Raw genomic sequence first — 25,164 nt, forward strand, 5'->3', positions numbered from 1 at the left:
CCCCCAAGCCTCCGTCAGATCCGCACCACCAGGGCCTACCCCCTCCCCCCCCAGAGAACCTACTTTGGGATCGGGGTGTGCTGAAGCTGTGCTGGTGCAGCCGGGGCCTGAGCGCAGGGCCCAGGGTGGGGTCCCTGGCGTTGAGACAGGGTTTTCCGAGTCTGCAGAAGACAGCGGTTCATATCCCTGAGCTGCTGGGGTGGGGGTTCTGGGGGACTTGAGGGCTCCTCACTCAGCAAGGTCCCTGTGCAGGGGAGAGCCGTAGGTGGCGTGCAGACCCAGCTCTGCACTTGCTGAGTGGCCCTCGGCACACGGCCTGAACCTCAGATCCAGAGCAGAAACCAGGACAGACGTCTGTAGGAGGCAGAGGCAACTTGACTCCAATTCACACCAGAGTGGACAGGATGGCTGGAGTCTCAGAGGGGACCCAGGTCCAGAGAGGCAGAGACACAGGCTCCAGCCAGTCTGCCCTCCTCTTGGGCCAGCCCCGCCCCAGCCTGGGACATCAGATAGCCTGGTAGTGGGACCTGTCCCTGAAAGAGGACACACTCGCTGCCCCCCCTCCAGGGCGGGGCCTGCCCCACCCTTTCCAGAAACTGGCTTGGGAGTCAAGGGTGGAGCCAGCCCCAGAGTGGGTCCTGCCACCCCCGTCCTGCCCAGGCACAGACTGGGCCAGGGGCCCAACTTCCTCCCCCGCACTCTCTGGACTCAGTGTGGACACCCTTTCCTCCAGAGACCCTGGGCTCCCATGGTCCAGCAAGGTGAGGGAGTGCTCTCTGTTCCGGGGGGGCCCCCTACCTGCCAGGCAAGGGACTGGGATCTCATCTCTGAAGGGAAAGGGACAGAAATGCCATTCGGTGTGCAGTGGCTTTATTACCGATGTGGTGTGGGCATTTGTGGTGCAGCCATGCACAACAGCATCGAGCTGGGCCCCTCCTGGTGTCCAGGCAGGAGCTGCCCCCCTCTCCCTGTGCCAGGAGGGCCCAGGAGCTGCAGGCATGTAGGGTGGGGACGCAGTGAGGAGCAGATCTGGGCCTTTACTTCCAGCGCCCAGTGACTTTGGCCTTCCCGCGGGTCTTGGAGCTGCAGGGGAAACAGGATCCAGTTGGGGGGGTGGGGGGGACAGAGGGCAGGGCTGGGGCTCTCCCCAGAGTGGGGTGCTGCAGAGCGAGAGGGGAAGCCTGGAGTGGGCAAGAGGCCAAGGGGGACAGGACAGGGAGGCCCTGAGGGGCTCAAGGAGGAAGCCTGGATGCGAGGGAAGGGAGGAGGTGGGGGAGGTGGGGAAGACCACTCTTGAGGACTCACACTTTCTGATTGTCATTGATTCTGTTTCGGAGAACATTGATCTGTAAGAGAAGGGAGAGACAGTCATGCAGCAGCTCGCGTAGCTCAGTTCCCAGGTGAGGGTAGGGAGAAGGGAGTTCAGCACAGCAGCAGAGGAGGAGGCAGGGAGGTCCCCTCTGTCACCCTCACAACAACCCTGTGAGGAGGCCTGCGTGTCACCCTCATGAGGGGCAGAGCCAGAAACCCGACCCAGGTAGTGTGGTTCCACAGTCTACCTCACTGCTGCCCACCGACACCGCCTCTCTCAGCGCCACGGGAAGTGGGGGACCCTGTGTTATGGGGGCCTGAGCTATGTCAGGGGCTGCAGCACAGTGGACCCTGAGAGGGAGGCCAAGCTGCTCCCGTGGGCAAAGGGGACGAACGCAGGGCTGGTGTTGGCTGGGCCATTTTCTTGCCTGGTGTCTATACTCCTGGGGCCCACCAAGGCTGTGGGTATGAGGCTAAGCCCGGCTGCACCCACACCAGGCACAATGACATCAGTGTGTCTGTGGGGAGGTCTCCTTCCCCACCAGGAGGCCTAGCTCCCTGCATCCCTGTCCCCTGACCTGGCCTAGTGTCTGAGCTGCTGCCTCCAGGCCTTCAGGGCCAATCATTGCCAAGCCAGCAGCGAGGAAGACCCCAGGGCTGGAACCAAGGAAATGTGTCCTCGCTCAGCACCAGTGGGGACAAGGCACCTGGGCAGGTGTGTGACTTGGATGGCATGATGAGTGAGGGGAGGGGCCTGACCCTGCCACAGGGTGGGCCCCACTCAAACCAGGAGGAGCTGGACTGGGGGGAGGGGTGCAGTGGGTTGGCTCACTTCGTATTTCTGCTGCTTGAACTTCTCCTGCAGGTCAAACTTCTCAGCCTCCAGGTCATAGATGTTCTGCCACAGTTCCTTGGCCTTCTCCCTGGATGGGGCAGAGTTGGGGTAGAAGGGACTGAGGACATCCTTTCCTGACCCAGCCCTCAAGGGCTCAGACCACCTGTCCCCCTGTGCACCCAGCTCAGCATCGGGCCCAGAGGGCAGGTGCTGAGTTCTCAGTACAAGGTTCTGAGGACACGGAGGGGAGGGAGGAGCCCTCTAGCCCTGAGCATCTAGTTCAATCCCTTTCCCTCCACCTGAGTGCCCGGGGCCAGGTGAGCCGGGCCAGATGAGAGGCTGCTCCACCAATAACGCCAGGTGGGGAACTGGCTGCACCTGCTGACACCGGCCCCACCAAAAGCTCCCTGGGGACAATGTGCAGGGCGACAGCGCCCCCCTGTGGTAGCTGCGAGAATGCGCCCTGGCCGATGCCTGCCCAGTCCGCATGCTCATGGTCCCAGCACCCTGGGCCCCACCTCAGCTGGTCTTCATTCAGGTGGTCGATGGCCAGCACCTTCCTCCTCTCGGCCAGGATCTTCTTCTTCTTTTCCCGCTCCGTCTGCCTCTTCCCACTTCTCCGCTCCGTCTGGAGGGGGTGGCAAGAAGAAGGCAGGGCGTTAACTAGAGGACATCTCCTCCTATTCCCCAGCCTCCCCCCTCCCAAACACAGTGGGGAGTGGGCAAGGCTGCGAAGGACCAGGGGCTCATCCTCTCCCCACAACACTGCCCCCGCACTGCCCGGATTCCCGGGAGAAACGGAGCCACAGGTAAGGAGGGTCCTTCTGGCTGTCTCCCTCCGCCTCCCAGGAGGCATCCTCCCCAGCCAGCCCGGTCGCCACCATCCTCCCGCCAAGGAGGCCCCAAAACTAAGAGGAGGCTCTGTACCCACCTGCGCCTGCTAAGCTCAGGCACCATGACAGAAAGACCCCGAGAGAAAGGCGGAGAAGACGACAGAGACAGAGAGAGGGCAGGCACAGGGCGGAGGACAAGGCAGAGAGAGACACGGAGACGAGGAGAAGGTGACTGGGACGCTCCCTGTGGGCGACCTCGGTCACCAGGACGTGCAGCTGGGGGGGGGGCGCTCTGGTAGCAGGGCCCAGCCAAGGGTTTGGCTGCGTGGTCACTGTGGGACAGGGGCAGGGAGGCTGGCCTGGTTCTAAGCTGGAGACTCTGCAAAGTCAACTGGACCTTCCCCCTCCTCCCGCGGGAACAGGTGTCTAGCAGGCAGCGTGTGGAAGTTGTGAATTGAAGGTGGGCTCCCAGGAATAAGCCACCTCACTCACAATAGGTGCTTCCTGTGTGGGCCCTCCTGGACCTCAAAGCAGAGGGCAGACCATGTTAACCCCATTTTACAAATGAGGAAACTGGGGCTCAGAGCTCTGAGTCCAGGCACAGGGCTTGCCAGCTGCGTCCACCTCTGAGGGGGCAGTGGGGGGTGCCTGAGGGGTATCCCAGCTTTGTCCACAGCCCGGACCTCAGCAGTCAGGCTGAGCATCTGAGCAGGGTGAGGGGGCTGGCATGAGAAGGCTGCGGTCTCACCCACAACAGTTGGGAAGCTCCTGGACCCTGGCCCCCCCATCCTTCGGCCCCCCTAGGACCACCGCTGCCCCATCCACCTTCTGGATGTAGCCTCCAAAGTGCATCATGTTGGAAAGGGCCTTCTTCTTGCGGGCCTCATCCTCTGCCCGCCGACGGCTCTCCTCCTCCTCCCGCCGGGCCCGCTCCTCCTGGAGTTGCAGGGGGAGGGGGGAGCAGGTCACAGGCAGTGGCTGGACCCTGGTTCTGGGCTTTATGGGTGGACAGATTATACTTTCTCTCCACTGGGTAGACGCTTCCACAAAGGGACTTTTGGTTATTGAATTAGTGGAGAATGGATGAGTGAGTGAGTAAATGAAGCCCTGAGTCCTGAGCAGAGGCCCCATCACCTGCTGTCACACAGAGAGGGTGGTGGGACCTTCATCCGCCAGTGGGGGACCCCTGGGCCAGGGGTCACTCACCGCCAGGCGGTTCTGCCGCTCCTTCTCACGCTCGCTCCGGATGCGCTGCTGCTCGGCCCGCTCTGCCCGCCGCTTCTCCTGCAGAGAGAGGCCCAGCCGCCCAGTGTGTGTGTGTGGGGGGTGGCGGGACTGGTCATCAGAGGGACAGGGACCAACCAGGCAGAGAGGTAGCACAGCCCACAGGGGACTTCCCTCCTGTGTCTGAGGCAGGGATGCAGGGACACAGGCAGGCCGCCCTCTGGACAGGACAGGTGGGGAGCACACAGGGGTGTCCTGCCTACATAAGGCTGGGCCATGCCCACTGCCTGCAGTGGACTCCTGCCGAACGTCCCTAATTGTGGGATGGGCCTCGCTGATTTGAAACATGTCAGGCAGACTTCTCTGTTCCTCATGAGTGAGTGATACCCCTGCCCTGCCCTGGCCACTGTTCTGAGCTCAGATGGATGGCCAGGCCCCCAGGGGCCAGCTGCAGCATGTTGATGCATGAAAATAATAACAATCAAAATACTTCCGCACTCCATGGTATACCGCTATGGGATTCTAGAGTCACCTTCCCTTCCCTTCATAGTGAGGGAACTGTGCCCAATGCAAGGGAGGCAGGGGCAGGACAACAGGCATTGACCAGTCATCCCAAAGCCAGGGCCTGGCTGCCCTCAGCTCCAGCCCTCAAGGAGTGTACAGACTACTGGGGAGCAGGAGATCAGCCCCAAGAAACTACAGTGTGGACATCCTGGTGGAGAGCCCACTTCCAGCAGGGTGAGGGGCTTCAGGGAGGGCTGTCTGGAGGAGGTAAGGACAGAGAGGGGCACCTACAATCCTGTCTTTGAGGGAGACAAGCTCCTCCTCCTCCTTCTTGCGGTTCTCAAAGTGAGCCTCAATCAGTGTCTGCAGCTCATTCAGGTCCTTCTCCATGCGCTTCCGGTGGATGTCCTGTGGTGGGCACTGGGCTCAGAGGCCACACCCCCACCAGTGCAGGGGAGGGACAGGCAGGCACACACTGCCCTCCTCTGCCACCACCCAGCCCATGGGTCACAAGGTCTCCCTTATCAGGGGCCCTGGTGACCACCCCAGCCCAGGCCTGCCCTCCCCACGGCCCCCACTCACATCAAAGTCCACTCTCTCTCCGTCAGGGATCTTGGGTGGCACCAGGTTGGGCATGAATGGCCTGCCAGAAAGAATAAGGGGGCCACGCGTGCCAACCCGCCTGGGCCAGGCAGAGCCCTGCTTCCTGTGGGGCACGGCCACCTCTGCCTCGCAGCAGGCGTCCGCACACTTGCTCGGCACATGGGAGCAGTCACAGCTTTTGCGTGTCATTTCCTCCTGTCCCCACACTGAACCCCAGGAATCTCTGGTCCTCAGTCTCCCCTTCTGCCCACAAGTCTGTGTGGGGCTTGTACCCACAGGTGCCCAGGGAGGACAAGTGACAGAGCTGGGGTGTCTGGGCTCGATCTGTCCCCTGTGAGTGTGCCTGCCACACCCCAGCCCATGCCCACTATGCCACTCTCCCTGGCTGGCTCTCTGCTCCCAGGGCCTCTGCGCAGGTATGTCCGCTCACCTGGGTTTGGGTTTGGAGTCCTGCACTGGGCCATCTGAAGAGGAGAGAAGCATTCAGCCACAGGGTCAGGAGGCCCTGCATGTGGTCCCAGCCCCATCCAGATGAGCTGAGTACTGTGGGCCTCCGTTTCCCCATCTGCACAGAGTCCCTGCCAGCCCTGGAATCCCTGGTTCCAGCAGCACCCACCGGAATTAAGTCCGCAGAGGTGGCCAGCCCCGCACACCCTCTCATAGTGCCTCCCAGGTCGCTGTTTCCCTGGACTTCCTGGGGACAGGATTCTAAACCCCAGCTGGCTGCTCCTCCCCTCCAGAGATGTGACTTTGACCACAGCAGTGACCCACCACACGATGGGCTATGCTTGGGATTGTACCCTACAGACCCTGCACCCTGTGAGTGATTCTGCCTGAGCTCCAAGAACCTTATGTGTGGAGGCAACTTCTGGGAGCCTTGCCCAGAGTGAGGACCTGGACCTTGATCCCCTCTCCCACTGGGCATCACCAGTCAGCTTCTTTGGCATGAGGGGGGGCAAAGGGGTAAAGCCCAACATCCCAGACCTGCATGTTCACCAACTCTGTCCTGTCCCCCAAACCCCTTCTCTCCCACCTCCCTGTGAGCCATCTCCCCCAAAGCGGCTAAGAGGGGTTCCTTCGCCACCCCACAACTCTCTCCTGGTGCCCACCAGACCTCACCTTCAGCCTCTTTAACTCCCTCTTCTTGTTTGTCTTCTGAAGAGAACGTGAGAAATTAATTAATAAAGGTCCTGGCTCTAAGCTCAGGTCCCCCCCAGCCAAGAGCCTCCATAGACAGGACGTGACCCAGGTGTGCCCTGCTAGTTTCTGGGGTTATAGAGCTGTCTGTCACATGCACACGCATACATGCACATGCACACACATGCCCTGGGCCTGGACTCTGCCCAACACAGAGCTGGAGGTCACGGTTCCTCAATGGACAGTTGACCGTTCAGTCCCAGCCCGGACAGGATGCACAGCTGCACTTGTTGGAGGTGTATCTGGGAGCATGTCTCCCACCCATAGGAATAGCTGTGGGGCTCTGCCCCAGCCTGGCAGGATGCACAGCCCCCCCCCCGCTGCACCCCACCACCCTCCCCAGAACCCCACCGTCTGCATTGGTCTCCTCAGCCTCGCCATCAGCCTCCTCTTCCACTGCCTCCTCCTCCACGGCCTCCTCCTCCATGGCCTCCTCCTGCTCTGGAGAAGGGACAGACAGTGAACACCCCTCCCATGCTCTGGGCAGCTCCCGGGACCAGAGGGCTGGGCATAGGGGTCAGCACACCAGGCAAACTCTGACCCAGGGGTTTCTGTGGATAGCATTGGTTGGACACAATACAAGCATTCACTCAGGCTGGCCAGCTGCATCCCTGCGATAGGACACAGCCAAGTGGCTCACAGCCTTAAACCTCTTCTCCCTGCAGGGAAGTCTGCTGAGCCTACGCAAACTGGCAGAGGGCTTGGCCATGGAATCTGGAGTCTAGGAACTGGGACGAGGTCTCTCTGAGGGGCTGGACGTCTGGGGCAGGAGTATGTTGGGCCTGTCCCAACATGGGGGGGGTATCATTTTATTTTTGCTATTTTTACATGCATTTGAAACTTTCCATGGTAAAATACACACACACACACACACACACACACACACGCACGCACACAGAGCACGCAAAAATAATGGATAGGACAAAGGGATGATTCTGTTTGAACAAAATGGTGGTGAACAGTAGATGGGTTTAACCCTTCTGCCCTGAACCTAAGCCCCCAAGGTCACAGCTGATCTGTGGGAGCCATGGGTGTAGGAGGAGCTTTGCTCAGCTGAGCATGAGGGATGGGGATGGAGAGCTGGCTGCCCAGGGCTCCCGGGGTTTCTCCCACCTCCCTCCGTCAGCCCATGCTCAGTACCTCTCGCAGTTTCCTCTGCTCAGAGAAGGTCACCACCGCAAGAAAGGAGACAAGAGCGGGGTCAGATTCAAACCAGGCTGTCCTTCATCCGAATAAGCATACAGGTGTGTGCTTACCTTCTTGCTCCCTGCAGGGCAGAAGGAGATGCTGTTGGACACGTGCAAACATGCACACACCCTCATACACTCACCTGTTTGCTCACATCCTGACACACTCACACATTTGTGCACACCCACATATACTCACGCTGGCCTTTACTCAAAGCTGACCCCACTTTCTCTTCCCTCCCTTCTTAAGAGAGTGACACCCCTGAGCTCTGACTTGGGTTATGTGATGCAGGATCAGCTCTGTGACTTTGGAATTGTCCCTGAACCTCTCTGGATGTGTGTTCAGGAGACGCAGCAACCAGCCCCCTAGCTGAACTCAGAAGGTCCCCGAGCCTGTGGTTGGCCTGGGACCAAAGCCGGGAGGCACAGGGGTGGAAATAAAGGGGGTTGTCTCTCTTCAAGTCCCCAGAAGAGGCAGAGCTCCACCCCTTGACCCTTCTGCTCCAAGAGAGAGAGTACAGCACAAGGATTGGGGGGCAGGACGTGCCAACACTCACCCCTCATACTCCTCTGCCACCTCTTCTGTGTCAGACATGGTCTCCGTTCTCCCTCCAGAAAGAGAAAGACATCAGTGTGGGCAGAAGGGGACCCGGTCTCCTCACCTCCTCAGCTCAGGCCCCTTGTCAGTCCTGGGACACATGTGGCTACAAGCATGGCTGCAGCAATGTCCGCATCCTAATTACAGCTTGTGACAGAGTTGCACAAATGTTATCACCCGGGGAACGGGGCAGAGTGCAGAAGGAAGCTGCCTTACTTCCTACAAAAGCTTGGGTCCCCATCAGAGAAGAGACCCTGGGGTCAGGTGGGGAGTCTGAGGCCCGAGGAGCACTGCTCGGGCCCTAGGGGAACAGCCAGACCTGCTGGCTGAGAACTGGGGAATCCACTCCCTGAGCCCGGAGGAGTGTCACCTTGGGGAGGCAGGAGACGTTACTCAGGGGTGTTGTGCATGGCAGGCCCAGGAAACAGGGTGTCTGGAGTCCTCCCTCCTCTCCTGCCCTGCCTCCCACTGGCTCAGAGTCCCTTACCCTGGGGTACGGAGGAGGAGGGAGCTCTGTGGAGCCCTCTCCCTGTTTCTAGGAGCACCACCCAGCTCCCTAAAATAGCATGCCAGCCCCCAGAGGGCAGGGGAGGGGCTCTCAGATGAGGATACAGCTGGGCCAGTTGCCCAAAGGGATGAAGGGCAGGGACAGAGGACTCCACAATGGGAGGAGCAGGTGCGACAATGGCCCAAAGCATTTGTCCCTCCCACCCACACCCCACCCACATCCACAAATTGCTTTCCAGTCATCAGAGTCATCTTTCTTGGGGACTAAAGCAAACACAACAGACCACAGAAAGTGTACTGGCCACAGGGACTAAAGTCTGGGTTCTAAATACCTAGCCTTTGCTATGTCACCTTCATGAGATCACTCAGCCTCTCTGGGCCTCAGCAGACCTGTCTGCAAAATAGATGAACTTCAAGTTCTAGTCTCACAGAAAGTCTGAGCTTCTGAGGTGTGCAGCCCGTCCCTCAGCCCTGGTCCCTCACAATCCTGAGGCTGCAACTGTCCACCCACCTTGAACTCCAGGAGGGAAGGGGGGGAGCTGAGAGCAGAAGGGAGGGGCAGGGGACCTCTTGATCCTTACAGGTGTCTCTTCAGCCCCAGAAGAGGGCTCGCCCTAGGAGATTCGGGTCAGAGGAGGGGCTCAGGAAGTCAGGGGCCCATTTGCGCCAGGCCTGGAATGTGCTAGACATTCCTGACACTCCGGGCAACCCCTTCCCCACATATTTTCTCCGCCTGCCTGGGAGACGCTGGAAGTCAAGGGAATCTCTCTCTGCAGGTGTGTATATTGGGTAGGGCATGGCGGTGGAGCTTGACTCAGGGGTAACCTTTTAACCCCACAAGCTGAGCTCACACCCCCTGAAAGGACCTCCCAGCCCAGCTCTGGGGGAGGGGAGGGTGCTGGGTCTGGTAGCTCAGATGAACTTGTCTGTCGGAACAGGCCCCCCGGGTCCCTTGCCTCGGGACTGCGGTCCCTCTCAAGGCTTCCAGGGCAGTCTCCACATCCTTGGAGAGAGAACTGGACCCCAGAACTGCTGTGACTGCTGTGATCTTGTCCATCCTACTGATGAGGAAACCAAGGCCCAGGAGTCAGTTCCCCAAATCTCCCCAACTAAGACGTCTTTTGTGGCAGACTTGGGACTCAGACCTGAAATTCTAATTTTGAACAGAGGGTTCTCCCCTCTATTGCCTCCTCCAAAGCATGGCCTCCTCGCAGAGGGAACACGGACCTCTGTCGATGCCGACGTCCCTCAAGGTGGACGGTGCAGGCAGAGTCTGGACGAAGGTGCCAGGATGCAAGCCCCTCATCCCTCCCCCCTCTGCTCCCTCCTCTAACATCTCCCCCGCGTCTTACCTCCAGACAGGAGCTGCCAACAGAGAGAGAGGTGCCCGCTCAGCCTGGGACTGGGTGAGGGTGGGGGGTGGACCAGGCTTTAAGCAGGCACACAGGCTGGGCCCTTGTGAGCCGAGCCCTGCAGTGGGAGGGATGTGCGGATGTGCGGGGCCGGGGGGGGGGGGGCCGATATGACCCAGGGGTGGGGAGTGTTGGCGGCTATGTTGGCAGATGCCCGGGACAGGGCCGATGGAATGTGTACTACTCACCATATAAGCCCATGTAGTGGTCCAGCTGCTCCGATAAGCTATTTAAAACCAGGACAGATATGCAGGGGACAGAGGGGAACAGGCATGTAACAGAAGCCAGCTGTCCCTCTTGACAATTCTGATAAAAGCAGATGCCAGTGGCTGGGGGTGGGGTTGGGGGCAGGAGGCTACCCTCAAGACACTCCTGAGCATCTGGTGGGCAGAGACGTCCTCCAGGCCACTGGCTACTTGCTTCTCATATGGCCCTCGTGAGGACAGCTTAAAAGAGGGGCTTCCCCCTGATCCCAAAGCCACAGACAAGCCCGTCTTGCCGGGAAGGGACTTGAAGTGCTGCGTGAGGGTCAGACAGAGAGGGCAGAGCTGACTCCCAGTTGAGAGTGACAGTTCTCCTAGGACAGGCGGCTGGATGTGTGAGGCTGGATAGAATTTGTCCACTAGGCTTTGAGATGCAGCCATGATCTGCTGAACCCACCAGACTGTGAGACTCATATGGCCGAGGCCCAGGGTCTTCTGTTGTCCGCTCACTGGGGTGAGTTGGGGCCCCTCGTATAGTGCCTGGGACATTTTAGGTCTTGGTGCATGACCATAACGAACAAGCAGAGAAAGCCAAGTCTGGTGGCAACAAAGCTGACCCCTTGAGCTCTCTGAATGTTTAAGGCCCTGAAGAAGGCACGTCCCTCCCCTGCACCAGTCTTCTCTTCCTTGGGCCCCTGGCCCTGACCCTGCGACCTTCCAGGTCCTGCCCATCAGTGACCCACACTCTTCTCTGTGGGCAAAGAAAGCCTTGCCCACTTTCTGCCTGTGTCTCCCCTCGCCTGACCACACGTCCAGCCTCCCAGGCCCTGCTGCCCTGGGGCCCTCATGCTGCAGCCACCACAGACGTCCTTGGCGGGTCTCCACAGGCAGGAAGCCCTCTCCCTTCTCACCCACTCTGCTCTCGAACGCCTGTCCCATCGTTCAGCTGAAACTGCCCCCTCCATGGTCCACACTGGTCTCAAAGCCGAATGGTCTGATTCCACACACACCCCCACCTTAGGCTTATGCCCTGCCACGTGGCCCTCCACCCTGCCAGCAGATCAGAGCAGGACAAGCTGAAGCCACGTGGAGGCCAGCCAGCACCCTGGGGGACAGGCCAAGAGAGGTGGCTGCCTGGGACAGGTTCACAGAGGAACAATGAAAACCAGGCCTGGCTTTGCATCCCTTGAACTTGGGGATTGTGTCTTCTAGACCCTCTCTTAATTTGAGCCACTGCCGTGGGTTACAGTCCCTTGTGAAGCCCGACAATCCTTCCAGCAGACCATAACTCTTTTGCAGAGAGGTCCCAAGAGAGGAGTGGGCACCCAAGCCCCACAGACACCCCAGGAAACCCTGTCCGTGCTTGGCATGAATGTGTGTCTTTGCCTAGTTGTTCAGAGGCAGGAATCTAATTCAGAGAGCTGGAAACCTTCCTGTGGCTGGTGTGACCATGTCGGCCCCCCTGTCCTTGCAAACGGATGTCAAGCCCAGGGCAGAGGAGATGAGACAGACAGTGCTTCTCCCAAATTGTGCAGGAAGGAACGGACTGAAATGTACTCGCAGATTTGAGACCCACGCGAGCGTGAGCATTTGGGACCCTAGAGGCCCCTCGTCTGAACCCTGAGCCCCTGGCCAGGCTGGAACAGTTCATGTTCTATGAATTTCTGGGCAGGGCCCACACCCCCTTTCCCTGCTCATGCTGTGTCCTCAGAATCCCCAGGTGGAGCCCAGTTGGTTGTGGGGCCCAAGGGTGCGCAGGGCAGGGCTCTCAGGTCCCAGTCCCAGCTCAGGGCAGGCATGGTGGCCAGCACAGATCTGCCGGCAGGGGACAGCCCAGCCTTGGGTCGGAGATGTGGTTCTGAGGGTCTCTAGTCCCCTCGACCAGTACTTTCCAACCGCCGGTCTGTGGTCTGTAAAAGAGTTACCCACTCTCATGTCCGGTGATTATAGATGATCTCAGTTGAACTCTCCTATGCTCAGGGTGATTTCTGCCTTAGCAGTCTCTGAAATAATTCTATTTTCACCCATCTCCAGGTATAAAAAGGTTGAAAACTATTGTCCTAGACCACAGGGTCTAACAAAGAACACATTACCCTCAAGGGTTGTATTCCGAGAAGCCCCGGGGTTCCCAGGTGTGTGTGGGGGTAGCTATGAAGGGGCATCTATATATGTACATTTTTAACATTACAGCATTCAGGGGTGTGACCGGGCACCAGACTGTCATGGTTTAGTTTGCCCTAGATTCTTAGATGGACCAGCATCTCCAAGCTTGCAGGGACCACAATGTCGGGGGACTGGATTTTGGGAGTGTGTGTGTTTGAGGAGGGCTGGCAGTTCTGCCTCCCCCAGAATCACTACGTAGGACAACTGGAAAAGAGGGGGCTGCTAGGAAATGATGACTGACGTGCCGTCCCCCCAGCCAAAATAATCCACAATCCCCCTGCACCACAAACGGCCCCATTAAAAAGCAGAGCCTCCATGGAGGAATTGTTTGAAGGTATTATTAGTCACTTACACCTGAGAATGAATGAGTTTATCAGCTTTCCTGAGAACATGGAGGGGGTGAGGGACCACAGGAGGGCACTGAGGTCCTGCTGGGGAGCAGTGTGGGGCAGACAAAGTGAGCAGCAGGCGTGGAAGGCAGCAGAGCTGCTCCACAGCCGCAGCTCAGCCAGCGTGGGGTGGAGCAGACCCCTGAGAAAGGTGGGGAGACTTGGGCTTCAGCAAGGGAGACACCAGCAGGGCAGTTCAGGTGGCTGGCCCCGGAGTCCTTGAGAGACAGCACCGCCCAACCCTGGAGGTGAGCAGGACACAGGACTCGTCCTTGGACAGGATGAGGAGGCCCTGGTGCTGATAAGAGGCATTGCGGGGGAACCAGCTGACACCCAGTCCTGGGCTCTGTGGTGTCTGCCGTGGGACAGGGCGGAGCCAGAATGCACCTGCCCCCTGAGGCTGCCTGGGAAGGACATTCCTGGCCCCAGGTCCAGAGGCAGAAAGGGATCAAAGCAAGGGGAGATGGGAAAGGCAGCAGTGGGAAGCAGGGCCCGGTGTGAGTAGGGGCCCCTTGAGACAAGACGTGCAGGCTGTCTGGCCGTGCTTGTCACACCTGTGAGACAAAGGTCTATGAGATCAAGGCAAGTAGACTCTTGGGGCTGGGAAGGGAAGGGGGACTCTGGACAGGAGGGCATTCCTTTGCCCAAGCCCCTCACCCACACTGGGCCAGAGACCCCCCAGTCTGTGGGGTTGAAGAAGGTGGGGCTCTCAGAGCTGTGGGGGCTCTCAAAGTTGGGGCACACCAGCCTGAGAGAAGAACCAGAAGCATTCTGGGTATGTGGGCCAGTTACTATGGGGCAGGTGGCCTCTCCCGGGCAGCTGCCCTCTGTCCCGCTCACCTTGGCGTCCAGGGATGAGTCTTTCTTCTCCCATTGTGTCTTCTTGGTGGCTGCTGACTCTCTCTGCTCCTCCTGGTTGGGGACACCGGGGTGGGGACCAGGGACTAAGGCAGACTGCAGAGGGACCTGTGACCCTAGCCCCTCTCCTTTCCTGGGAGGGGGGACCCCAGACCCACCCCTCCTTTCTGCTGCTCCCCAAGCCCCAGGCTTCTGCATAGCCCTGCTCATTCCTGCTCCCCACTCCCAGAACATCCCGTTCACTCTCGGGGCCCCTCTGACCTGCCTCCTTCCACCACAAAGGGGCCTATGGTCAGAGGCCTCAGGTAGGGACTGGATACCTGGGAGCTCTGGTCACTGGACTCCTGGGTCCTGCTGATCCACAGGTTGAGCCTTGAGGTCACAACCCCCGAGAGCCTCAAGTTATCCTGAAAAGAGAGGTTCCTGTCAGGGCTCGGGGCCACTGACACAGGACTAGACCTCACTCCCACGTCCACCCAGCATAGCCACGTAGGCCTGGAGGCCACTGTCCCTTCCCCTGGGGGCTGTGAGACTGGGGCTTAGGACACAAATGGTCAGTGGACACATGAAAACATGGGGCTCTCTAGCTGCGCCAGGGCCAAGGCTCCGGGCTAGGAGACCTAGGGGGCCTCGTCATCCTGAGCCCCTCACCTTCCGGCTGGAAGCGGACTCCGCTCGGCTCTGGCCTGCCAGCTCGTTCTCAAAGAGGTGGCGCTTGCTGGCTACCCCCACGGGTGCCACGAAGAACTCAGTGCGGGAGGAGCCTGGAGACTTGACCGACTCGGACCTCTGGGAACGGAGAGCGCAGGTGATGACCCTGCGGGGAGAGGGCGCAGGCCACCCCACACTGCTGCCCCTGGAAAGAACCTCGCCCACCTGGACGGCAGTGTGGTATCTCTCCAGCTTCTCTCCCAACTTGACCGGGAGCCTCACGCTGGCACTGCAGGACAGGATGGGATGAAACAAACCAGGTGAGCCCCCTCCCCATACCACCTCCACCACGGAGACCAGGTCTGCCCACCTCCATCACTGGGTGAGGCTATCAGGACTTGACCAAGGTAACAACTTACAGACTCCAGTACTGTCCTCACCTCCCTAAAAAGAACCCATTCAGTAGGACCAGAGCACTCCGCCATCCTCCCCTGGTCCTGTCTCTTCTACCCAGACACATCCCCTGAATCTTGTGGTCTCCTCTGCCCAACCCCCCTGCTAGCCCCAACACATCTCACCCTGTCCTTATGGCTCAGACCCTCAGGCCCCAGGACAGGGACCAAACTCCATACCCAGCTGACAAGGCTCCCATGACCCAGTCCCTGACTCCCCTTCTGACACAGCATCCCACCAACCCCCTTCTCCACAGGCTGTGTGCCCCCAACGAGACACACTGTGCTCATCACACTCAGCCTTCCCACAGGCTGCTCCCTCCAGCTAAGATGCATCCCTGCCCCACTTTCCATCTGGAAATCCTAAGTCCCCATGGGGATGTCAGCTGCCCTGGGGCACAGTCTCAGCCCTGCAGGTCCAGCCGTCAGCCACCAGACACCTGCCCGCTGGGTTTAACCTTCCCAGCTGAGTCACTCAAGGGCAGAAACTGCGGCATGTCCGGCATGTCCATCTCTGTGCCCCACACCCCCCACCCAGCCAGCCTAGGACAGCAGGTCTCAGTGAAGGCCCAGGGACAGATGGACCCAGCATGAGCACCTGAAGTTCCTCCCGCATCACCGCTTTTCAGATGTGACTGCAGGGTTTTTTCCAAGACCCAGTCCTCACGCTGCTGCCACTGACATTTTGGGGCGAGGGGGGTGCTCATTAAATGTGCAGGTTCTCAGGCCCCCTTCCCCCACCTCTACTTCAAGGCTAAACCCTCCTCTGCCTTCACAGCCCTACCCAAACCCTGCTTCCTCCAAGAAGCTCTCCCTGATCCTCCCCTCCTGCTGCATCTCACAGGGCCTCAGTTCCTCAAGTGAGCCCAGTGTCCCTGCCGGCTCTGAGCCCTGGACAAGAACCGTGCCTTCCCCATGTGGGCCCTATTGAACAGCCCACAGGGCTCAGCAAACACAGGCTGAACTTGACCAGAGGAGATAGCCAGAGCCTCTGGCCCCTGACCTGCGGGTTAAGGTTGTCTCAGAGTTGTTTATCCTGGGGCTCATCTGAAACAAGAGAGAGAAAGGCATGGGTGAGTAGGAGAGGGGGTCTCAGGGAGGCCATGGCCCCCTGGGGGGGCGCAGCTCTCAGAACACTTCTTCCTCACACCTCCCACCCCTCCACGGCTCAACTGCCAACCAAACTTCCATGAAAGGCCCCTCTCTTGTTTGGGAGATACCTTCCCCCCCACCTGTCAGTCTGGGTCAATTTTCTCACCTTGGGCCCCTGAAGGCATTCTTGGGGGCCCTGCGACCACCTGCTGTCCTGTCTGCCTCCCACTGCTCAGGAGCCCTGTGGGGGGCCTCCAGCCTCCCTCCCAGAGCCCTATGCGAAGCCCATCCCAAGGAACAAAGGAACTAAAAGCAAATACTGGAGTGGGCGAGGTGAGCGTCCCCATCGCCATGCAGTCCACACTGTGGGGCCCTCCACCCCCCTCTGGGGTGGGAATAGGAACTAGTGAAGGCAGGTGTGTGGCCAGGCCAGTGTCCCCACCCACACCACCATCCTGCAGCTCCGACTTTCACCACCAGGTGGGGCTGCTCTCATGTGTCCACGTCCACCTTCCTATCTGCCACCCTGATCTCCTCCTATAACTCAGCCTCCACTGATCCGGCCACAGGGGCCATCCAGATGGTCTTCCTGGTGTCTGACCCAAGGCCTTCCTCCTTGAACTGTAACAGAGGCAGGTCCCCTAGGTGCCCTGGACCCTCACCCGGAAAGAGATGGTCCTGGGGCTAGAGCGTCGGAGGGAGCTGCTGTAGGTGGCCCGGGTGGGCGAGAACATGTCCTCCTCTTCCTCCGTGCTGGGAATTTTCACCTGGACAGTTGGAGGAGTGTCACACAGGCAGTCTGGCTACCCTGAGCCCAAGCTTCCATGGGGACCCCAGGTGGCCTGTCCCATCCCAGGAACAGCAGGAGGAAGCTTTGGGGGTGGGGAGGGGGGTGGCAGGGGGAAGAAGGTCCCAAACCAGCCTCTGCTGTGGGCATGGTGGGCGCCAGGAACAGGTGCCAGGGGACCTTCCAGAAAGACCCAGCAACCCAAGTCTGGGGCCCCAAAGTCCAGGCCCGGGATGAAGACCTTTCAGGACCAGAAGCCTGTACCCCCCACTGGTGCCCCCTGTTCTGACAGTGACTGGGAGCAGGTAGGGAGAAAGGACAAAGTCAGCCTGAAGGTGGGAGACAGGAGACAGCAAGGGAGCCACAGACATCTGGGTAGGAGTGGGCGGCGGTGGGGGGCAGGGCACTGCCAACCTGGAGTGTGATGGGCGGGAGGCGAGAAGTCACGGTTGGAGGGTCGCACTTCCCTGACTCTGCCGAAGACAGGCGGGTCCTCCCAGGGAGGGCCCTTGCTCTCTGGCTTCCTCCAGCTGCTGGCTGCTCCCGGGCCTGGGGCTGCTCCCGGGCCTTGCTCTGCTCCTGGGCCTGGGGCTGTTCCCTGGCCTTGCTCTGTTCCCCGGCCTTGCTCTGCTCCTGGGCCTGGAGCTGCTCCCTGGCCTTGCTCTGCTCCTGGGCCTTGCTCTGCTCCTGGGCCTTGCCCTGTTCCCGGGCCTGGAGCTGCTCCCTGGCCTGGGGCTGCTCCCTGGCCTTGCTCTGTTCCCGGGCCTTGCTCTGCTCCTGGGCCTGGAGCTGCTCCCTGGCCTTGCTCTGTTCCCGGGCCTTGCTCTGCTCCTGGGCCTGGGGCTGCTCCCTGGCCTTGCCCTGTTCCCAGGCCTTGCTCTGCTCCTGGGCCTTGCCCTGTTCCCGGGCCTTGCTCTGCTCCTGGGCCTTGCTCTGTTCCCCGGCCTTGCTCTGCTCCTGGGCCTGGGGCTGCTCCCTGGCCTTGCCCTGTTCCCGGGCCTTGCTCTGCTCCTGGGCCTGGGGCTGCTCTGAGGCCGCGGCCCTCTTTGGGACCAGCTTTGTCTCTGAGACTGGGCATTTCTCAAAGATCAAGGCTTTCTCAGACACCAATGTCCTCTCAGAACCAGACATCTTCCCCGCAGCCGGCACCATCTCCAAGCCCACTGCCTTTTCTAGAACCAGCTTCTTCTCCAATGCCGGTGTTCTCTCGGGGATGGAGGCTTCCTCTGAGCTCAACCTCTTCTCCAGGGCTGACAGCTTCTCTGCAACAGAGGACTTCTTCTCCGGGACCCCCTTCTGCCCGCCTCCTGGCTCCCTGCCCACTGAGCTCTCCTCCTCCCGGGCCCAGGGGCCCCGCTGCTCCCGGCTCAGTCTGCGGCGAGGTGGCGCCTCCACCTCCTTCTGGAGTGAGAGGGCCTGCTGTTTGGGCTGCCCAGAGCCCGGGCTGTCCCTTCCTCCCTTTGCCTCCAGCTGCTCCTGCATGGGGGCCTGTGCCACCTCCGCCACCTGTCGCCTGTGCCTCTGCTCCCGCCGCGTCCGAAGGATGGCCTGGACGTCCTCGGTCTCATCTGTGGAGGCTGAGGGGGGCAGCTTGGGCATCTCTACTTCTTCTGTGCTCGACAGCCTGAGACCCAAGATGGGAGATAGAGTCAGAGGTGGGAGGAACCCTGGGGCATCTGACCCAATGGGGATGCCACCAGGGAGAGGTAACAGCCCTGGCCTTCTCCCACCCACCACCATCACCTAAATAAGGATTGCTCTCATCTGCTATATGTAGAGCGCTTCCAAGATATCATTCTAACAGGCACACCATGCACTTTAGAAAAGTTTATAAACCCCTCTATCTGTGTTCCCACCATCTGTGTTCAGACCCAATTGGTAAACTTTCCATGTGACAGGCCCTATGCCTAGCATGGCATCGGAGTCAAAAGGAGAACGTTGGTCCCCTCTCCTAGAGCTGAGATCAAGACGAGATTTGTCAAAGTTCACACAGCCACTTAGCTTTAACTCAGTCTCTCCTCCTGTAAATGGGTTTGTGGTACCTCTCTGGGGAAATATTGTCAGGACTGGGTGAGTTATGTCCACCAAATGCCCAGCAAAGCCCCGGCTCTGGGATGGAATTGGGGAATGGTCAACCGTTTGAGTTAGGAAGTGGGCAGAGCCAGACAGGGTCCAGGAGGGGCTAGGACCACTGGGAACCTGCCATTTCTTTTCACTCCCTGAGCCACACTCCCTGGGCAAGCCAGAGGCTGCACTGAGTTGTCACCCAGGAGAGGACAGGACGAGACCCCTGGCCACCACCCTGCCCACGCACCTGGCCGCAGCAGACCGCCCTCCGTTCTCAGCAAGCCCAGGCACCCTGTCGTCCGCGGTGGAGCTGAGGTTCCGGTGGCGTCTCCGGCGTTCCCGCCGCTGCTCCTCCTCATCCTCCAGGCTCCACTGCTGGGCCAGGCTGCGTGGGGGGGCGGGGAGGGGCGGACAGGTCAGCGAGGCTGGTCAGGGGGACCCCAGGCCCTGGCCAACCCTGGCGCAGGGCAGACCATGGCCTCTAGAAGGTGCCCTCTGCAGGTGGCCCCCAGGGCGCTGAGCCCAGGGGAGGTCAAGGTTGCGCAAATGCGCCCTGCACAAGAAAGATGACACGACACGGAAGGCCAGGTCTAAGATGTCTCAGTCATCATTCTGTATGTGGGTCATCTGTTGACAGGACACAACATTTTGGAGTAAGTCTGATATATTACTTAAATTAAGTGTCCTGGTTTCTTTTCACCTTTTTAGTGGCTCAACCAGGAAATGTTACATTTTAATTTTTTTTCCTCATTTTTCTTAAGAGAATCAGAGAGGCAGAGATAGACTGACTCCCACATGTGCCCTGATGGGGATCCACCTGGCAAGCCCACTGGGGGCAATGCTCTGCCCATATGGGGCATTGCTTTGTTACTCAGCAGCCAAGCTCTTATTGGGGCCTGAGGCAGAGGCCATGGAGCCATCCTCAGCGCCTGGGGCCAACTTGCTCCAACTGAGCCATGGCTGTGAGAGGGGAAGAGAGAGAGAGAAAGAAAAAAGGGGGGGCAGAGGGGTGGAGAAGCAGATGGGTGTTTCTCTTGTGTGCCCTGACCAGGAATCAAACCTGAGACATCCATATACCGGGCCTATGCTCTACCACTGAGCAAACCAGCCAGGACCAAATTTTATATTTTAAGTATGGCTCTCATTACACATCTATTAAGTGTCTCTAATGTTCTGCTGCAGCTGTAGGACTTAGGTTAGACAGAATTTCTTGGCTGCGGCAGGGCTGACAGTGTGGCTGGCCATCTCCGTGGCCAGGGCTGGCCTGAGTTGCAGGGTGTTGAACGGCACCCGGCCCCACCCACTGGATGCCAGCAGCACCTCCCACCCCAGTTGTAACAACCAAAAATGTTTCCAAACATTGCCGGATGTTCCTTGGGAGACAAAATCACCCCTGCTGAGACCCATTGGGTCAACCTTGACCTTGAGCCCCACAGTGGGAGTCTGGAGCCTCCCTGTCGAGGTGACTGGGAAGGTGGGGGGCTGGTGAATTTGACAAGCTTCTCCTTTTTGATCCTGGGATTTCTTAGACAGTATCCCTCAGTGGACAATGACAGAGATGTGTCCTCAGTTACTTCAGTCCCTGTGGATTTTCCAGCTTTTCCTAGTGGGGACTCATGAATAAGGCCATCTGCCCCTGGAAAAGTTCCAATGTCATCGTCCCTGCACTTCCCAAGAGCTCTTGGGACCTCTTATCACTTGAAAATCAGCTTTTGCTTGCTCAGCAGCAAGGGGACCCCTCATACTTGGTACCAAACATATGTTCTCATAGCCATCCACCCATCCACCAGTCCCCTGGCTGCTTCCCCCAACCATTGACCCATCCACCAGCTGCCAATCAAATACCTCTCCCAGTCACGTCCCCATTCCCACCCACTCACCAGTCACCCAGATCCACCCGCCCTTCCCTCCCAACCGAAGAGCGAACACTCACTGAGCACATCACGGGCCAGTGATGTGGACATCAGACTGCGAGGTTCACAGACCAAGGTGGGGTCCCTGGCCCAGAAACCCCAACTATCCAGTGAGAGAGAGAAGCCTGTCCCCACGACTCCCCAACCAAAGCACAGAGACTGCTCCATGGAAGTTGAGGCTAGTGACTGAAAGTTGTCAGGCAGCCTCAGTCCTCCTGTTCCAGGTGTGTCTCGGCTCCCCCCAGGGGAGATAGGGGACTCCAATCTAGGCTGCATAGCCTTGACCACAGAAAGTGGACAAGATTGCCTTGCCCTTCACACAGCCCTGCCAGCTCTGCAGAGGTGCACATGGACCATCCATCCATCTACTCATTCATTCATTCCTTCAGTACACACAAATGAGGGTCTCTGACAAGCCAGGCTCCCAGAGTCCTTTGTTCAGACTTGGAACTGCCAATGCCAGCAGGGCCACGTTCCTAGCTCTCTCCCTCTCTGGACACACCCCTGCCACTAGTCCACAATTTGGGATTGGCTCTGGGTCTCCCAAGGTGAGGGGGGTCTATCCACTGGGGGAAATGACCAGCAAAGCAGCAGCTCCTGTCCTCTGACCACACCCAGGCAGGGCTGGAGACTCCAGGATTCCTTGGTCCTGAGCAACACTGTTCTCACGGTTCCTGGGAGTCCCCGGGGGAAGCAGCTTGTTTGTTGAGCCTCCGTGGGGCCCTCTGTGGTTGTGATCTGTTAGAGCTTGGTGCCCTCAGAAATGACTCACACACCCCCTCGCTTCCAGGTGGGTCCTAGCCCTGAGGGTATCTCAGGTGTCCTCAAGTGCCCCTCCAGCTGTGCACCAAGACCCCACAGCTTACCCAATGGGATGTGGTGACACCACACCCTGCTGCTCAGAAATCACGCAGTTGCATCCAACACCTGGTGAGCACCCCCTTCATTGTCCCACCCTGGGTGCCATTGTCCTCTGAACATGAGGACGTGGCTAGAACTAGACAGGAAGCAGGGACAAAGGTTGGTCTCCAGGAGAGGCCTCTGCAGGTGCAATTATCAAAACCCCCTTTATAGAAAAGTGATGATAATGAAGGGCTGAGAAAGGGGCTTACTTAACATTTAGGAGCGCCCCAATACTCATGGCGTGTGGAGAGTAGGTCACTGCGTGAAGGAACACAGGAAGAGGTGAGGCGCTGCATAGGTATGCTGCCTGGCACTGTCCTAGGCCTTCACCTCGGGCCTCATCACAACCCTGTGGCGGGAAGGTAGTCTCACCCCCACTTTGCAGGTGAGGAAACTGAGGCTCAAGACAGAAGAGCAAATGAAAAGGGACTGAGATCCTAGCCCATTCAGCCTCTCAAATCTAAACGCCAGAAAAGGGGGTGCTGGGCTAGGTCTGGCCCTACACCAGAAGGAGACCCCACCTTCCAGAGCCGACAGCTGAGAGGAGGAAGGAAGGGGAGCCAGTGGCCTGCTGATGGTGTGAAATTCCCCGCCCACGACAGGCTGAGCTTGTGACACAGCCCGGGAGAGCAGGTTTGGGGGAACCCAGTGGCCACAGAGCCAGGCCCAGGGTAAAACCCACGGGTCCCACCAGCCAGGTCACTCCATCCCTGTTGACAACCCTCTCCTCAGCCTCCACTTCCCTTTGGGAAGGTGCTTCCCTCTTTGCCTCCCTGTAGGGCTGTGACCTTCCAGCTGCTCTGGAGGACAGGCAGGTGTGAAGACTGCCCCCCCACCACCAGCAGGCTGCCCCTGGAGGCTCAGGACGCAGGACTTGCCAACCTTGGAGGAGAGAACAGACAAGGGAGCCCAGGTCTGGATTGGGAGGCCTAGCTCCACTGGCTGTTATCACCTTGGGCAGGTCTTTAGCCCCTGAGAGTTCCATACAATGAGGGTCACCCTGGGTGGTCCCTGAGGTTCCTCCTGGCCCCGATGGTCCAGGGAGAGGTGTCAGGCAGACCGAGGGCAGTTCTGGGAGGACGAGGCCTGCTCGAGGTCCAGACAGGAAAATAATTAACCATGGGCTGCTCAGGGCAGGAGTTCTCAGATCCACTTTCACCCCCCGCAGACAGGCCCAGCCCAGCCTCGCCCACAACCCGGCCAGCCCAGGGAGGAAAGGACAGGCTGCTGACCAGGGCACCCAGCCAGCCGGCTCACCACTGCCCCTGAGCCAGAGTTGGAGCATCTGAATTTCCACTCCATGTCGAGGGTGGGCTGCAGGCAGGCCCTCAGCGCCTGCCTGATGGGTGACAGTGACTCACAGCCTCCCGCCTGCCACAGAGGCTTGTTTTCCGGGGAGCCGAGCAGCAGCGGCCCTCTGCTCCAGGCGCCTCGTCCAGGCAACAGTTGGCAGCATGTGACTGCCCATGGGGCTCAGCGAGGGATGAGGCCTGGCAGGGAGGGCAGCAGGGGATCCTGGAGCAAGCAGGCTGCTTCCCAGGACCACCCTGGACACCTGTGGGGGACCCTGTCCCTCCGAGCAATGGGCAAACTCAGACCATACCCTGAGCCCATCTTAAAGGTCACAGTGCCCACCACACATACATATACCCTGTCTGCATCCAGGCTGGCGCTCAGACAGGATCACACACATCCCAGCACTAGCAGTTGGCTCCCAATGTCTAGTTTGTATTTTTAACCTGATGCATGGTGCTAAGGCCTCCTGTCGACACGCTGACGGAACCTATCCAGACACCCAAGACCCAGACTCAGCAACATTAGAACCTACCACCCACACAGACGCCGGCCCACTCCACAGGCCACACACCCGCCCATGCACACACGTGTGAGCAAGCGTCTGTGGGCAGAGAGACACGCCCACGTCCACCCCCAGGCACACTAACCCAGATGCAGAGTCCAAGGCCATGACTGCCAGCCCCACCCGAAGCACATACCTTCCCTGGGGTGTGTCCAACCTCTGCAGCAGTCTGGGTTCCTTTCCCAGAGCACTGAGTTCCCTCCATTCCGGGGGCTCAGCTTCCCCCCATACACCCCACCAAAGACTCCACATGGGGCTCACCATGCAACTGTTCTTCAGAGCAGGGGGAGGTGGACCCCCAGCCCTGGGAGAGGAATGGGCCAGGGGAGGCTGAGTCTGAGACCCTGGAGAAGCTCTGGACTGCCCCCTCCCAGGCAGGTGCAGGAGATCCTAGGGCTGCCTTTATGGGGATGGCCTGGGATACCTCGATGCCCATGTAGGGGAGGCCACAGGGCCACCTTCTACCTGGTCAGAGTCTGCATGTAGGTCACAGGAGTAGGGGTGTGGGTCTGAGTCACATGGGCCTCAGTTTCCTCAGGGGTAGGGCAGCGGAATAAGGACGTGAGGGTACTCATGGGAGTACTTCTGGGGAGTGCAGGGTAGCCCCAAGAGGAGTTCCCAAGAGGGGTGCTCCCTTCAGGACAAGCCCCCTTCTCTGACCCTGACAGGAGGTCCAGCAGGCGGGGAGAAGATGCCCAGTGCCCTGACCCTTTGAGGGCCCCACTCACAAAGACAAGCACAGAGGGGGACAGCATCCACCTTGAGGTCCCCCAGCCCAAGCAGCACCCAGAATGCCATCCTGGAACCCAAACCTCATCTGCAGAAGGGGTTGTCCTCCCACAGCACCCACTCTTCCTCCCCCAGGACGGGCTGAGGGACATCTCCCAGGGTCCATTTGGCAACTCTGCCAAAGAGCCGGCAGCGAGGGAGACTGCTCTCCAGAAACAAGGCTTGGTCACTCCTGACCACCTCCCAATGCCCCAAGACAGGGTGGTGGGGCTGGGGGCTCTCCCAGCCAGGGGCCAGCCCTCCCCAGGCACCCAAGGGGAGAAAAGAAAGCTGTCCCCGGTGGGTTCCCCAGTTTGGCCACAATTCTGTCCCCTTGAAGAGCAAAAGGCCGGTCCGGCCTCAGTGCCAGGCTCCTCCCGGAACGGGACCCCCTCAGGAGCGCGGCTGCCCCCCTCCCCGCCGCCTGGCTCACCTGGACAGCGCAGACCAGTCCTTCCTGCCGCTGGACATGCTGCCGCCGAAACCGCGTGCTCTGCGGGGCCGCCTTACCTGCGCGCCCCTCCCCCGCCGCCAACCCAGGTAAGTCACCTGGGCTTATATCCCCCGTCCGCCCCGCGCCGCGCGCTGATTCGCCGCCAGGAGCGGCCCCGGGGTGTGGGCTCCCAGGTTGCCGCCCCGGTCCCCGCCCCGGCCTCCGCGCGCTGGACAGACGGCCGCTCGTACCGCCATATGGACGCCCGGGCTGCGCGGGGCTGGTCGGCTGGCGGCCCAGGGCCAGGGCGGCCGGCTTCCTGCTCAGAACCAGTCGGACCAGCTCGGCGCTGGGCGCCTCCTGCCTCGCGCAGGTGGTGTCGCGGCCCGGGTGCCGGGAGAGGGGCGGGACCCGCA

At 59.7% G+C, this 25,164-nt stretch overlaps 2 protein-coding genes across 13 annotated transcripts; both read right to left on the bottom strand.

Annotated features, from left to right (window-relative positions):
- Positions 1-853: 853 nt before the first annotated feature.
- On the bottom strand, positions 854-11,393 carry TNNT2 (troponin T2, cardiac type). 12 transcript variants are annotated; one of them, XM_066239030.1, is made up of 18 exons: positions 11,326-11,393; positions 10,400-10,437; positions 9,381-9,413; positions 8,252-8,299; positions 7,764-7,774; positions 7,648-7,662; positions 6,859-6,948; positions 6,430-6,465; positions 5,741-5,774; positions 5,290-5,350; positions 4,999-5,115; positions 4,186-4,263; positions 3,805-3,915; positions 3,078-3,086; positions 2,665-2,774; positions 2,144-2,234; positions 1,306-1,346; positions 854-1,083 (listed from the first exon to the last, which is right to left on the bottom strand). In XM_066239030.1, exons 1-18 carry the CDS (start codon positions 11,377-11,379, stop codon positions 1,038-1,040), a joined length of 1,023 nt encoding a protein of 340 aa, XP_066095127.1. In that variant the 5' UTR covers positions 11,380-11,393; the 3' UTR covers positions 854-1,037. The 12 variants fall into 12 exon arrangements, with proteins under 12 accessions (XP_066095127.1, XP_066095093.1, XP_066095160.1 ...); XM_066238996.1 differs by having other exon boundaries at positions 8,252-8,303; positions 9,311-9,413; positions 11,326-11,368; XM_066239063.1 differs by lacking the exons at positions 10,400-10,437; positions 11,326-11,393 and adding exons at positions 9,132-9,193; positions 10,152-10,281 and having other exon boundaries at positions 9,311-9,413.
- A 1,500-nt stretch (positions 11,394-12,893) lies between these two features.
- On the bottom strand, positions 12,894-24,980 carry LAD1 (ladinin 1). Its single transcript, XM_066239107.1, has 10 exons — positions 24,749-24,980; positions 19,121-19,258; positions 17,221-18,430; positions 16,682-16,786; positions 15,931-15,974; positions 14,701-14,764; positions 14,476-14,613; positions 14,145-14,231; positions 13,807-13,878; positions 12,894-13,520 (listed from the first exon to the last, which is right to left on the bottom strand). Exons 1-10 carry the CDS (start codon positions 24,784-24,786, stop codon positions 13,515-13,517), a joined length of 1,902 nt encoding a protein of 633 aa, XP_066095204.1. The 5' UTR covers positions 24,787-24,980; the 3' UTR covers positions 12,894-13,514.
- Positions 24,981-25,164: the final 184 nt, after the last annotated feature.

The sequence above is a fragment of the Saccopteryx bilineata genome, chromosome 1 (genome assembly GCF_036850765.1).
Source record: "Saccopteryx bilineata isolate mSacBil1 chromosome 1, mSacBil1_pri_phased_curated, whole genome shotgun sequence".
Taxonomy (NCBI): Eukaryota; Metazoa; Chordata; class Mammalia; order Chiroptera; family Emballonuridae; genus Saccopteryx; species Saccopteryx bilineata.